The sequence below is a fragment of the Paramisgurnus dabryanus genome, chromosome 7 (genome assembly GCF_030506205.2).
Source record: "Paramisgurnus dabryanus chromosome 7, PD_genome_1.1, whole genome shotgun sequence".
Lineage (NCBI taxonomy): Eukaryota > Metazoa > Chordata > Actinopteri > Cypriniformes > Cobitidae > Paramisgurnus > Paramisgurnus dabryanus.
The window spans coordinates 19,576,779-19,590,742 of NC_133343.1; the positions used below are offsets into that span (position 1 = coordinate 19,576,779).

The 13,964-nt window shown below is 38.8% G+C and overlaps 1 protein-coding gene across 10 annotated transcripts in view; it reads left to right on the forward strand.

Moving 5' to 3' along the window:
• The window catches only part of lrrc7 (leucine rich repeat containing 7), a 136,302-nt gene that overhangs the window by 108,430 nt on the left and 13,908 nt on the right, over positions 1-13,964 (forward strand). For 7 of the 10 annotated variants that reach the window (XM_065240420.2, XM_065240422.2, XM_065240406.2 and 4 more), the window contains 5 exons: positions 2,021-2,107; positions 6,005-6,116; positions 7,878-8,058; positions 9,006-10,716; positions 13,019-13,168. In XM_065240420.2, the coding sequence (XP_065096492.1) occupies positions 2,021-2,107; positions 6,005-6,116; positions 7,878-8,058; positions 9,006-10,716; positions 13,019-13,168 (2,241 nt within the window). The remainder of the gene's footprint in view (positions 1-2,020; positions 2,108-6,004; positions 6,117-7,877; positions 8,059-9,005; positions 10,717-13,018; positions 13,169-13,964) is intronic. The other 3 variants (XM_065240425.2, XM_065240430.2, XM_065240423.2) reach the window with 2 other exon arrangements.

Sequence of the window (13,964 nt, forward strand, 5' to 3'; positions counted from 1 at the left end):
AGGATGAGTGTGTAATAATGTTAAATATTGTGAGTCTATTATTATATGTAATATAGTTGCATTTTTACAATGTATGGAGAGAGTTGTGTTGTTGTAGGGGTGTTTGTTAAAGGTTAGCTGGACCCAGGTAGATAAAATACATAAAGATCAGTAGAGATGTTTCATCTCTCACACCCAGTTATCCCCCTCGACAAAGCCATGGGCTACAGTGTTGCCTAAGGCAGGATAATGATGAGGTCTTTAACTTTGCCAATTAATATTAGAGTAGCACTGGTATAGTTAGTAATGAATTCCAGAGTAATCTTGCGATATGTTTAAGGTAAATCCTTTATACACTTGATTTATAAATTCACTGTTTATGGGTCAATGAACAGTCCAGTCAAGCTAAGATGTTAATAAGAAGAAAATGCTAAAATTCAGTTAAACATATTTAAAAATTAAATCTACTGTATGCATTCATGCTGGAATCATAGGTAAAATTTTGTTAAAAAATAAAACCCTTTAAATGTTTTCTACATAAAATCATCCTACTTAATGTAAAGAAAATTCTGTAAAAATATAATCTTTAATTTTGACTGAGAAATGTCAAAGATTGAAATTAATGTAAAATCAATAATTGAAATCAAACTTTGATGCACCTTATCTCATAATTGTGAAATATTAGTCTGGATTTCACAGACAGAGAGGGTAAAAGATTTGACTAAAGTAATGATTAAGTAAAAGCATTAAAGAGACCCTATTACGTTGCTTAAAAGTATGTTGTTTGGTGTATTACAATGTTTGCGTGGTTTATGGTTAAAAAAAAAACATTATTTTTCACATACCGTATTATTGTTGCTTATCTATGCCCTGCCTTTTTGAAACGCGTCGATTTGTACAAAGTGTATTGTTCTGAGAAAGTGTGGTGTGCTTCGATTGGCCAGCTATTCAGTGCCTTGTATTTGCCCAAAAACCTCAAGCAAGTGGCGAAAATATGTGGCGCTCCTTAGCATGTTTGGAGGATCAGCTCCAAACAGGAGATAAAATCGTCTTTACAACCTTATTAATACGAGCCCGAATCTGATCCAGAAAAGGCAGATGACCAAGCTGATCGATCAACTTTGCCAGTGCGGCTTGAGCAGACTGTAACAGATTGGTAAGGTAAGGATATTAAAACATAAAACTATGTCTGCAGTTGTGATCGTAGAAGCGACAGACAAAACTAAATAATTACGTTTTACACGTTTACAAATACTTGATTTGTCAGGGTAAAAATATTTAGATCTAGATACCTGATACAGTATCACAAAAACGTAATGGTCTTAAATTGAAAGATCTAAAGGGTTTTTCCTGAAAGTCGCTCGTTATTTGTAAAAAAAAATGGACGTTCCTCAACTTTTCGTTGTGTAGCTGTACACGCCCACTTCCTGTTACCAGCAGTCGTTGTCGCTCATGTCGCCGGATATCACCAAGCTTTCATTGAAATGAATGAGATTGCGTCGCTCTGTCGTTGATAGTCGCTGGCGGTGTGCATTCAGCTTAAGAATCTGGCAAAAATCATTGAATAAGCAGATGTAAAGGTCAGTCTGAAATGTCAAGTGCACTCAGATCCAATAAGGGTCTTATAGGAATATACTAATTAAATTCAAAAACAATATGTTTGAGGAAAACTAATTGCAAAAGGTTTCCATAAACTAAACTATATCTAAAAAAGAATTACGCGGGCACAACTACATTCATATCCATTCATTGATGCCGGGCTTTTCTATGCTTGTAGTAGCTGTTTGTTTAGAATAGTAAACAGGTGCATGGTGTATTGTGTCCATCGCAGCTTAGCCTCACACTGCTTCCCCCCATGGTCTCAGAGACCCCCGTCTAAACTGTGGAGCTGCAAACATTATAATCAGGGTTATCGGGACCTTGGGAGTACCAGTGCCATAAACGTCATGTTTCTTACACATTCTTTTCTTTCTAAACCATAAGAATCCATTTTTGTTTGTTTGTTTGTGTGTATATATGTATGTATGTTTGTTTTGCTTAGATTTCTTTACATCGCGTCGTTCCCAAGCCGCAACAGCCAGAGAATACAAGCCTGGCCGTTACTTCCTCTTCCTGTTTCTGCCTCATAGTAAGTGGCTGAGAGACCAGACAACAGAAAATCAGCTGAACATAAGGGGTGGCTCATTTCAACTGCTTTCAAAGCAAACTGATTTTTTTTCTCTCAGACACCCTCATTCTGGGTGAAACATTTCCTAATTAGATTTCGATTCGTTTCTCATAATGGAGTAAAATGAGATTTTCAAAAACAAGTATTAAAAAGCAAGCCAACATTGATTGAGTTCTCAGTTGTATTTTACGTAACTTTTTTCTCGTTGACACTAATGTGACAATTGTTATTTAAAGCCGTATGGATCTATACATTATGTTTCTGAAAATTGTAATGAGAATGTTTTATATTGACATTTCTGCCATGATTGCAGTCATTGGTATCTTGGCTGAATCTGAACACAGTGTGGGACATTATCTTTTTCTGAAACTCTAAGAGCACTTTTACACCTGGTATTTAGATGCATTTTGGTCGAACGGATGACAAGTGGACAAGAGAGACACATTTCCATTCACACCTGACGTTTAATGTCTCTTTTGTTTACTTTCGACAACTTCTGTCTTGATAACTATGAGGGGATGGTCTATTGGAGAGTCGATAAAATGGCGCCTACTAATGGTGCTTTTCCATTGCATAGTACCCCATGGTTTGGGTCAGGTTGGGTCAGCTCACCTTTAAGGTACGAGCCTTACTTTACCTTGGTTAGCTTTTCCATCAACACTTCAAAGTGGGAGGGATTATAGGCATGTTGTTATATTTGAGCTGCCCACTGCTGTGACATCATACAAGTGAGAGCGCCGTTGTACATTCCCATACATTTATTTATTTCTCAACCAAAATTAAAATTGACCACCACAAATAGATGTTTGCACATCGTGTTTATCACTACCTTTGTCTCACATGACAGTTTCTGTATAAACAACCATGGCGTCAGTCAACAGCGCTCCGCTGAGCCTCGTTTAAGTTGCATTTAAGCATATATGCGGACGTTTGCATTGCGAATGTGCCGCCACAAACTGCACATCTGCATAAAACTGTTGTGGTGTTGTTGATTTTCAACCTGTGAATGTTTTTCATCACTAAAAGGGAGTTTGTGAACTTATAGAAGGGCATAGATGAAAACATGTTTGCTCCAGACAGCGCAAGCTAGCATGAAGGTAAAGCTAATCTTTTACATTATAGCGAAGACGCTGGTAGTGACGATTCTCTCAGATAAATCAGTGATTTTGCATCACGTTTTGGTTTCAGCTCAGGTCGCTTGGAACCCTAAGCGAGTTGATACTAAAAAAAGTATTGGGTACTATGTGGGGTAGCAAACCGTGGGGTACTATGCAATGGAAGAGCGCCATAACATAGCCTACTAATATTATGTCGTACCGCTGCTTGCGTTGTTAGTAAACATGCTGCTTAACGTTTTGTACATGTATATGTAAGTGTTTTCTCAGATATTTCAGACCAATTGATGAAATAATTTCACTCAACTTTCACACGCTCTCAAAGTGACAAAAATAAAAGAGGTGGAGAGCAGTCGCTTTAGTTTTATCAATGATAGTTTTAAGGCTGCACTGACCACTGTGGGTTTGCTCTAGAAGTCAGGACCTATGGGAAACATTGTGCTTGGGACATCACACGTTAGATCAAAAGGCGGAGAGAAGGCGGTCTGCTTTTACACCACAAAAGCAATCCAGTCAAATGCATTTTCGACTACATCTGAATGTGGTCGAAAGTGGATGAGCTAAAAAAAAACTTGCACACCGTTTACACATGTATTTAGCGTTTTCCACTTGTGATCCGATCGACCAAAACGCATCTTAATACCCGGTGTAAACAGAGCTTAAAAGACTGATGGAGATTACTCAATTCTTAAAGGAAAACACCACCTTTTTTCAATATTTTACTATGTTCTTACCTCAACTTAGACAAATTAATACATACCTATCTTTCTTCAATGCGTACACCTAATCTCTGTAAAGCGAGTTGTGAGTGTTTTAGCATTTAGCCTAGCCCTACTCATTCATTAGGATCCAAACAGGGATGAATTTAGAAGCCACCAAACACTTCCACGTTTTCCTTATTTTAAGACTGTTACATGAGTAGTTACACGAGTAAGTATGGTGGCACAAAATAAAACATGGTGATTTTTTAAGTGGATAAAAATGAGAACTATATTGTATGGAGGAAGAGCACACTCCTGACTCCACCTCTCGTTCAAACTTCCGTCAATATTAATGCGCCTGAGGTCGAAGTGCTGCAAACTAAGTGCTCTTCCGCCATACAATATAGTTCTCATTTTTATCCACTTAAAAAATCGCCACGTTTTATTTTGTGCCACAATACCTACTTGTGTAACTACTCATGTAATAGTCTTTAAATAGAGAAAACATTGAAGTGTTCGGTGGCTTCTAAATTCATCACTGTTTGGATCCTAAGGAATGAATGGGGCTAGGCTAAATTTGGTATCAGTATGTACCTCTGAGATAAAATCTTTAAGTGCGAAAGTGGGCAGCAACCAGATATCATGGATTCTGACATGCTTGCACCATTATGTGGATTTAAATGTTATTGTACAAAAATTATGACGTGTGATACTTACACTATCTATAGGTAACACATCTTGCAGGTCACAACAGTTAGCCGGACTTGAATTTTTTGCTGCAATGGAATGGAAAGTCTAGTTTGACCGTAGTATAAAAGAAGGTGAAACATCAGTCCAATCAGCACAATGGCAAGTCCATCGAATGGTCCCTCTCAATTAAATTTTGTTTATAGCTAATGTAAGCATGAAAGCATTAGTCTGTCTCACCAGTTTACAAGTTCACAATAAAAAAATTTAACCTTGGTAAGGGAGCAGTGATGAATAAAGGGATGATGGCAAATAAGACAAGTGTGGACTTTTAAAGAATACTTTATAAGATAAAAAACAGACATTGTTCTGAGAGAATCCTACAGGATGATGTCCTTTTTGCTTTGTTGTCGGTTGTGTGAGCCAGCCTGCTGATGTACAGTCAGGTCTGAGAGGTGTGAGTTTTGCCTTAGACTGCTGCTGAGAGGTGGAAGCTACTGATTTGCTCCTGTGGGATTTGACTAGACAGGCTGGGACAAGGCATATGAATCATTACAGTCTATATATTACTAATGATGAATCTCAGCTTGAAGTTGAGGTGTGAGATCACACTCTGTTACTTCTAATGCAAGCTTCAGTTTGGCTTAACTTAAAGGTCATATGGAGCCAGTCTTTGTGTTACATAATCATAACTGTCACTGTAAGATAATACGGGGTGAAAATTGCTTAAACATATTCTGACTGTGTCTATACCTTCAACACATGTTTTTAAACTGATCTCTTAATTCTGTGTTTAAGAGGTTTCATATTGTGTAGTACTGTAGAGTTTTTGCAGTTAATAGATTTTCTTACACAGTTAAAAATAAAGGGGCTACAACAGGGTTCTTGACAGCATTGCCATTTCTAAACGAACCCTTTTATAATCTAAAAAAACATTCTCACACGTTAAAGAACCTTTTTTGAAACCGAACGGTTCTCCGCATGATAAAGGTTCTTTATGGAGCCATAGAGCCAAAAATGGTTTGTCTATGGCTTTGTGTAGCACCTTTATTTTTAAGAGTGTACAATACATTCATGTTTTTAATTCAGCTAAAATTATTATAGTCAACATTTGTTAATATAATTGCTGATACTGACATTTCAAAAAATTAATTGATTCACATTGTGGCTTTAAATTGGATTACAAAGGTCACATGATATGTTTTTAGTACTCGCAATTTATGTGTAGTCAGGCTTGATAGACTTGGTATTTAAAAAATAGAAATAGATAGCAGGCCTTCACCCCCCCCCCCCCCCCTTGTGTCTGGTTTATCACATTTTTCGTGTAGTTTTTAATTTGACACTTGTTCTTCCAGGACTCCATGGGAGGCTCCCCTAATGATATCCGGATATCTGACATGAGGCCAACTCTGGTGGAGCCACCTATGTACAAGCCAAAGGTTGTGTTACTGGGCAAGGAAAAAAAAGGTCAGTGAGACAAAAAGCCTGTAGGGGCTTAACTCACAATTGATTTTCTCAGTGCTTATCTCGGTCTCTTGCTTGAGTTTTGGTATTTTTATCAGCTTTATCAGCTGAGAATCTTGTAGTAGCGCAAACAGATCTGTCCCTATTTACTTGCCATACTTGTACAGTAAGGGGTTGTGCACACCAAAACTTTTAAATGCGACTGAAAACGCCTGGACAACGCATAAATGCCAGCTGTTTTTCAGCTGGCATTCAACATTTGTCCAGCTTTCCTCAGCTAAGTGCTTTGGTAGTTCTGATACATCAGCTGTGAGACGGTTGGTTGCTGTGGTAATGTCCTGCCCCTCCTCCACTGTGATTGGACGGCCGTGTGAGAACTGACATTGACGAGCGGAGCTTTTCACTCAAAGTTAAATATTTTTCAACTCTTGGCGCTCAGCGGTGAGCACGGAAAAAACACTGGGCGCCGGTTTTCAGCGCGGAACAAACCGCTAGCTGGTGGCTTATTTGAAAAACGCAGAGCTTCCATTAGAAACAATTATAAACATGCGCCGGCCGTGGGCGTAAAAGTTTTGGTGTGCACGTCCCCTATGACTTCAGACTTCAGTCGTGGCCCAAAAGTTTGTGAGTTCGGCTTGTAACCTGAAGGTTTCCGGTTCGGGTCTCCGATAAATGATGCCAATTTTGTATTTTCAGGTAAACCATTCCTACTGTATAACTAAAATTGTTGATACTATACCTTTATATTTCAGTTTTTTTTTTGGCTTTCTGTCAGACAGTGTCTAACTACAATATACTTAGATAAAAAAGGGTAACATTTTATTTTGCAGTGTTTTTTGTTACACGTTACATGTCATTACTATAGTAAAAAAAGTACATTATGCAAAATTACATGCAACTAACCCTACACTAAACCCTAACCATATAGTAAGTACAGTACATGCTGTTTATCATTATTGTTCAGTACTTAAGTGCACAATCACAAAAGTCTAACCAAACAAATGTATACAGTACAATTTAATGACTGTGTTAAATTGTACTTACAAGTCTTCATGTAATTACACTCTTGACCCTAACTGAAAAACATGCTTGTACACAGTAAGTGAAATGTATTAGATAGCTTTTTTATACAGTATGTAAGTACACAGTAGTCCCTGTTCCTGGAGGGCACATGTCCTGCAGATTTCAGATCCAACCCCAATCATACACACCTGAACCTGCTAATCAAGTTGTACAGGGCTACCTAAAAATTAGAGGCAGGTATGTTGGAGTAGGGTTGGAACTAAAATATGGAGGACAGGTGCCCTCCAGGAACTACAATGGAGACCCATGCAGTTGTTAAAGACACTTAACATAAAGTGGGACATGTTTTTCTTTCGAATCATACTGAGAATGCTCTTCTGTTGTACCAGAAAAGTATTGTTTACTTAAATGACACTGGGAAAACTGTAATAATTAGGGTTTATTTCATGACAAATCTGCATTAAAGCTTGTACACACTAAGGGGCAGATCACACAGAACACGGTTCTGGCAGTGGCGGGCGACTTTTTTCAAATTGTTTTCTATGGGTAGTGAACGCCTCGTGTTTTTGCCGACTGCCATGCCACGTGTTTTTACATGAGCGCTCTGAGCAGAAAAGCATATTTTTCTGAAGTAAATTAAATAAAGGCAGTGTGGTCCGCATTGCGTTCTTAACTATTAAAAATGCATTCTATGTGATTGGCCCCTAAGACCTTATCAGGATTTTCTTTAATTGCATTTAGAGTCCACAGATGAATCTGAGCCAGAGAAAATGCATTGTATGAACAACAGTGGCTCGTCTGCCACCTATTCAGACTACTCACCATCCCAGGGTTCATCTGGATCCTCCAACCCACCTGGAAATGCCAGTAACCTGCAGTCCACTGGGAAAGAGGGCCCGTCACAGACTCACTGGACCAACAGGTTGGTAATCAGAGTTCCTTTATATAGAAAAATACAAAATCAAATAGAAAGTCCACTTATATTGCATCACAGAAAACCGATACTTTAGTCTCTTGCTGACATCAATTTCTATTTTATCTGTATTTCGGCATACTGTGCTCAAGATTCCAAGTGTGTAATATATCGTTTTATGTAAATGCATACAGTATATGCGTTGTCTGTAAATGTCCATTTCATTGTGGTATACCCATACTGGTCCTTCAACTTTCTGTAACAACTGTTTAAATCAAATCTCAGGGACACACAGAAACAAAGCCTCTCTTCACAAGAACAGTATGACACCAATATAGATGCCCAGTTTCCATGGATACATTTATATGAAAGCTGAACATTTTAACTTTACAGAAATGTCTGTCATTCTAGCTTTTTGTCATAGACGTTCATAGTGAATAGGTCTAATGATTGATCAGCAACTTAGTGCCCAAACTGCACCACATGTGGGTTGGCACATAATTATTTAAATCCATTCATTAACAATGAGAAGCCTTGTGTTATAGGATTTTACCAAAGCTAAAATTTGAAAATCATATTTGGAATTTTTGATTGTAAAATAAACATATGGAGCCACATTTTTAATAATGTTATTTGTGATATTTGGTCTACAAGATTGCTTGATATGGTGGACATCAGAATAAAAAACACAATACCATTCATAATACGATGAATCCCTAATTATAATGAGGTTTTCTAATAAATTTTGGCTTATGAGTTTCAGTCTCAAGTAGAAATTAACAAAGGACCACCAGAAGTGTCCAAAAAAATCAAACCCTACATTATCACCCTTGTGCCCTTTAAGTGTACTATAAAATGTTTGGATGGGATGCATGAACTAAATAGCAGTATGCATATATTACAACCAGTGTTATAATCTTATCTCAAAATTATATTTTGTTTGAATATTTCAACAGGCTGGCTCAGTCCTTCCCAAAGCCCATCGAAACCAAGCCCCTTCTCAGCCAGAGGGAAACGCCTCCACCCAGTACGCTGCAGCAGCGTGGTGAGAGGCGGCCACTCAGCGACACCTTCGACAGCTGGAACGACGTGCCCCACTACGACAACACAGGTTTTGTCTCCGAGGAGACGGCTATTGACACACCCAGCAGCAGTGCTGGAAACCCCATGCTAGGCTCAAAGCCCCGTAGTGCCTCAACGGCACATGGGCGCCGCCCTCTCATGAGACAAGAACGCATCGTGGGAGTTCCCTTGGAGCTCGATCAATCCCAACACACTTTCCACACAGTTCGCACCACCCCTGAAACTGAAGTGCCTGCTCCCTCTAACCCATGGCAGAACTGGACAAGGACTCCCAGCCCCTTCGAGGACAGGACAGCTTTTCCTTCAAAGTTGGAAATTACTCCAGCAAACAGCCCCAATCCGGACCGCAAGGACTTCGAACAGGAGATAGGAGATATTCCTCGTACTTTTCCCTCGACCGGAGCCTGGGGGTTTCTTGACTCCACAGACTCAGGTATGGGACGAGGTCATCCCAACATTTTTACGCATGTTCAGAGCGGAAAAGAACCAATCAAAGGAGGCACTTTGGTTGTTAGCAAGAGTTCTGAAAGACTTTCACCGATGATGAGGGAGGTAAAGGCGAAATTTAAGAAGTCCCAAAGTATAGATGAAATAGATACTGGGTCGTACAAGGTTTACAGTATACCATTGGACAGCTACAGTTCTAGCATAGAAAATCAGGGAAGTGTTGATCGAGCAGACCTCCATATGCCTATGGAACAGAGTATGTCTAGGAGCCAATCGGCTCCCATGCTGGATGATGATCTGGATTTATACGGTTCCAACAAAAGCCTTCAGCAGAAGCCCGCCCTTCCAAAGAAAGTTTACCAATTTGACCAAAGCTTCAACCCTCAAGGAGCCATGGATGTTATGAAAGAGAGGAGAGTTCCTCCACCCTTCCCCAATACTCCTGAATATGTAAACCAACCAGGCAAGACGTTGCCAAAGGAACTTGTAAGCCCAAGAGGTTACCGGGGCTATCAACCAATGGACCAGATGTTTTCATTTACTCAGGCTGCAGTCACTGATGATGCTTTGAATCTACAGCACTCTGTTCAGCCTCAACGCTCCAGGCCAGGTTTTCTGCGGCGAGCCGATTCTCTGGTAAGTTCAACAGAGATGGCGTTATTCCGCCGAGTTGCAGAAAACCATGAGCTCCAGATGGCAGAACACTACAACAGACCTCAACAATTAAAGAGCATGTTGGAGCAACAAAATAGCTTGTCCAACATCGCTGACACCCAGTTCCACAAGAGAAATGGTAGGTATGAAGATGAATATTCATCTTATCAAGATCCCAAAAAGCCCATGATGGGTTACCCCACCAAGAGTCTGACACAACGTCGACCCCTGTCTGCAAGGAGCTACAGCACAGAGACATACGGGGCATCTCAGGCAAGGCCAGTGTCCGCCCGACCCACCATGGCGGCACTGCTCGAGAAAATGCCTTCAGATTACAATCTTAGTACGTGCACTGAAAAGAACCCTGAAGCTGACATGAAGATGAGAGCTGTCAGTCAAAAACCAGATGACCCGAGTTCTAAAATGCCGGTAGACTGGAGACAACAGCTGCTTAGACACATAGAAGCAAAGAGATTAGACCGGGTGAGTAAGCAAGCTTCGTCTCGCATCTCCGTATTTACTTTGATGCGATTTGATTCCTACACTACCTTGCAATTTCACTAGTACTGCTATTTTTCTTTTAAGGCTTCAGGAAAAGTGTTTATTAGCTTGGCGGTAAATGACTGTAATTTCAAATAACTACATCTTTGTACGTCTGTTTTACGTATTATGAATACAGCTTAACTGAATAATAATAGCAACATAAATAGCCGAGTTAATGTCACAAAACTATAGAGGTCATATTTTACCCCAAAACTGAAAGAGAATTTATATTTGCATTAAAGGTAGTGTGTGTAAATTTTAGAGCCATGTAGTATTGAGATCGCAAATTGCAACCAACAGCTCACCCCTCAATTTTAAAACATATGGTAGCCACCACAGGACAAACATGTCATAGTCTGAGATAATGTAGGGATGAAACGCACTCTGTAGAACAGTTTGTCTGTTTAGAGCTACTGTAGAAACATGATGGCAACTTCCATGTAAGAGGATCCGTGGTCTATGTAGATAAAAACAGATCATTCTTAAAGGTATTGCAGTGGATTTTTTTTCCGGGTGGATCATCAAGACTATTGTTCCTCCTAGTTGTCAATCAGCAGTTTGCGCAATTGCATTTTTTAAAAAGTGGAGAAGGCGGTTCTTTTCTAAAATTCGAGAAAATCCTCCGCTATACCTTTAAGTATTTATGCTAGCGTTAAGGCTAAAGTTATACTATTGACATTGCAGTTACATTTTGCAGGTCCATACTAAAAGAACACAAACTTACCACTACAATCTCAGAATAATTGACTATTCCTCAAATCATTATCTTTGTCGGATACAGGCTCAAACTTAAGATCTGATTGAACACACACAGAGCTACTGAAATAAACAGCTCTAATAAACAGCCAATCAGAGAAGAGCTCAACATAATTATTCATGACCCTTTCAAATAAGGTGAAAACAGACCATTTAATTCTAGGAACAAATTCTAGGGTTGTAAATGGACATGTAAAACCGTTTCTGGATAATATTTGCACTTAAAAGGACATTTCACTTTTTTAAAAAATTTGCTCCAGCACCCCTGATATTACGCACTGCCCGAAAATAGTCCACTTGGTTATTTTCAATAGCAGGGGACTATTTTCGGGCAGTGCGTAATCACTACGCCTGCTGCAGTCATGTTACATCAGCAAAGTCCTTGATTATTACGCCAGTTTGAGAGTGTAGTTCCAGCCATATCTGCCTAGAAATTTGCAACTTTTAATTTTTCGTTGGTCTTAGTACACCATGGTACTACAGAAGAGTCAAGTTTTAAATAAGAACAATATCGAAACTCTTTGGTTATTTTTTAGCACGATGCTAATGGTCTAATCAGATTCAATGGATTGTGCTAAGCTATGCTAAAAGTGCTAGCGCCAGACCCGGAGACAGCTGAATGGATTCCAAAATGGTAAGAATCAAATATTTAACTAGGGGAGCTGGAAAATGAGCATATTTTCAAAAAAAGTGGGGTTTGTCCCTTTAATAAAGCCACACACGTATGTAGATATCAGAGAACAATGTAACATATTGTATCAGTGCATTCTTTGGCACCTTTTTTTTGTAGCTCCTGTGTGCCGATCTTGTTTTATATTCTTATGTGACATTTGATCAAGCACCTATTTTAAGGTGATGTGCGTTTTGTTGTCTGACACCCAGTTAAAAAAAGAAGTTAAATCAATGCTTCATGGTAGTATTTGTTTGTGTGTACAGAATTTAATTTATGCTGATTTTAGTTTGAAAACTGTGTCCAGAGAGAATATTTTTCATTATAGTTTTGCAGAAACAATATTTGCAGCATTGTAATACAGTAATGACATTTGTTCTCCCCATGAATGTAATGACAGTATAGGGACTGCTTGAGGGATTGTTATGAAAGTAACTGTCATAATCCAAAACCAAAAAGGAAGATTCATTTCTCATTCTTGATGACAAATATGATATTCAAATTTGCTTTTGGGATATAATATGACCTATACATTATAGATTAACCCAGTATTGTACATGAAACATGGTATAGTTAGGTGGCGAGCCTTTCTGTACAAGTGAAACACAGTACACTACAGCACTATTAATATGATTTAAATGTAATCTCTAAAAATGTATCGTTGTTCTGTTTTGTCAAGCTTACTCACTTTGTTACAGCAGTCTGTTTATGTGTGTGGCAGTTCAGTGTTCACCCCTCAGCCACATCCACACCCTTTGACTTTTCTGTGTGGTGCTCCCATTCACCCATATCATGTGATTGTTTCCTTCCAATCAGAGCGCTGTCCTTAAGCACAACACAGTAAACTTCGGCATGCTGTACTCTGGAGGCTATGCTGCACCGCATGCCAGCAGAAGCATGACAATAAACTTTTACAATAACACAAAGCATGAAAACCAAACAACTCAGTGGCTACCTCTACCAAAAGTGAGTATGAAGCAACTTCAGCCCCAGTTTCAGCATGAAGAAGTAAAACTCAGAATAACCTATTTTGTTGAAGCTCTTTTTCTGGAGACCAAGAGCGGATTCTGCTTTAACTTCTAAGATAATGGTAATACAATGATTGACACATATTTTGCAGATATAAAATACTGCAAACAGTTTAACACATCGCCAATTCCAGCTTATAGACACTGTCCATCACTGTGATGTAAACATATTTAGATGTTTTGTGTTGCATGTGCTCAGTCTGTGTTCAGTCTGCCCTACAGTCTTATTCTGTCCTCAGATCACAGAATAATCTGTGACAGACAGTAGAGATTTTATATATTATGAATTACTCTGCAGCTTCTTTCTTTCTGTCTCTTATATAATACAATCCAGCAAAGTGAAAACCAGTCCTTTAATTTAAGATAACATGTGAACAGCTAATGATGAACAAACTGCACTCTTCAGTGCTTCACGATGCCATAGAACCAGTTTTGGCTGAATGGTTCTATAAAGAACCTTTTACACCCAATTAACCTTTCTGTTTCATAAAAAGTTATTTGTAGTGAAAAAGGTTCTTTAGATTATAAAACGGTATAAAATAGTTTTTTTTGAGGAACCAAAAATGGTTCTTCTGCATCGCTGTGAAGAATCTTTTTAAAGCACATTTCTTTTTAAGAGTGTAGTGAGACAATCATGGTTTAAGTGAAAACATTCTTTTCTTCTAAAAAAACAAGAAGTTTTGACATAACTTTAAGTGCAGTACAATATAATTTTACACCACTATTTTGAATGC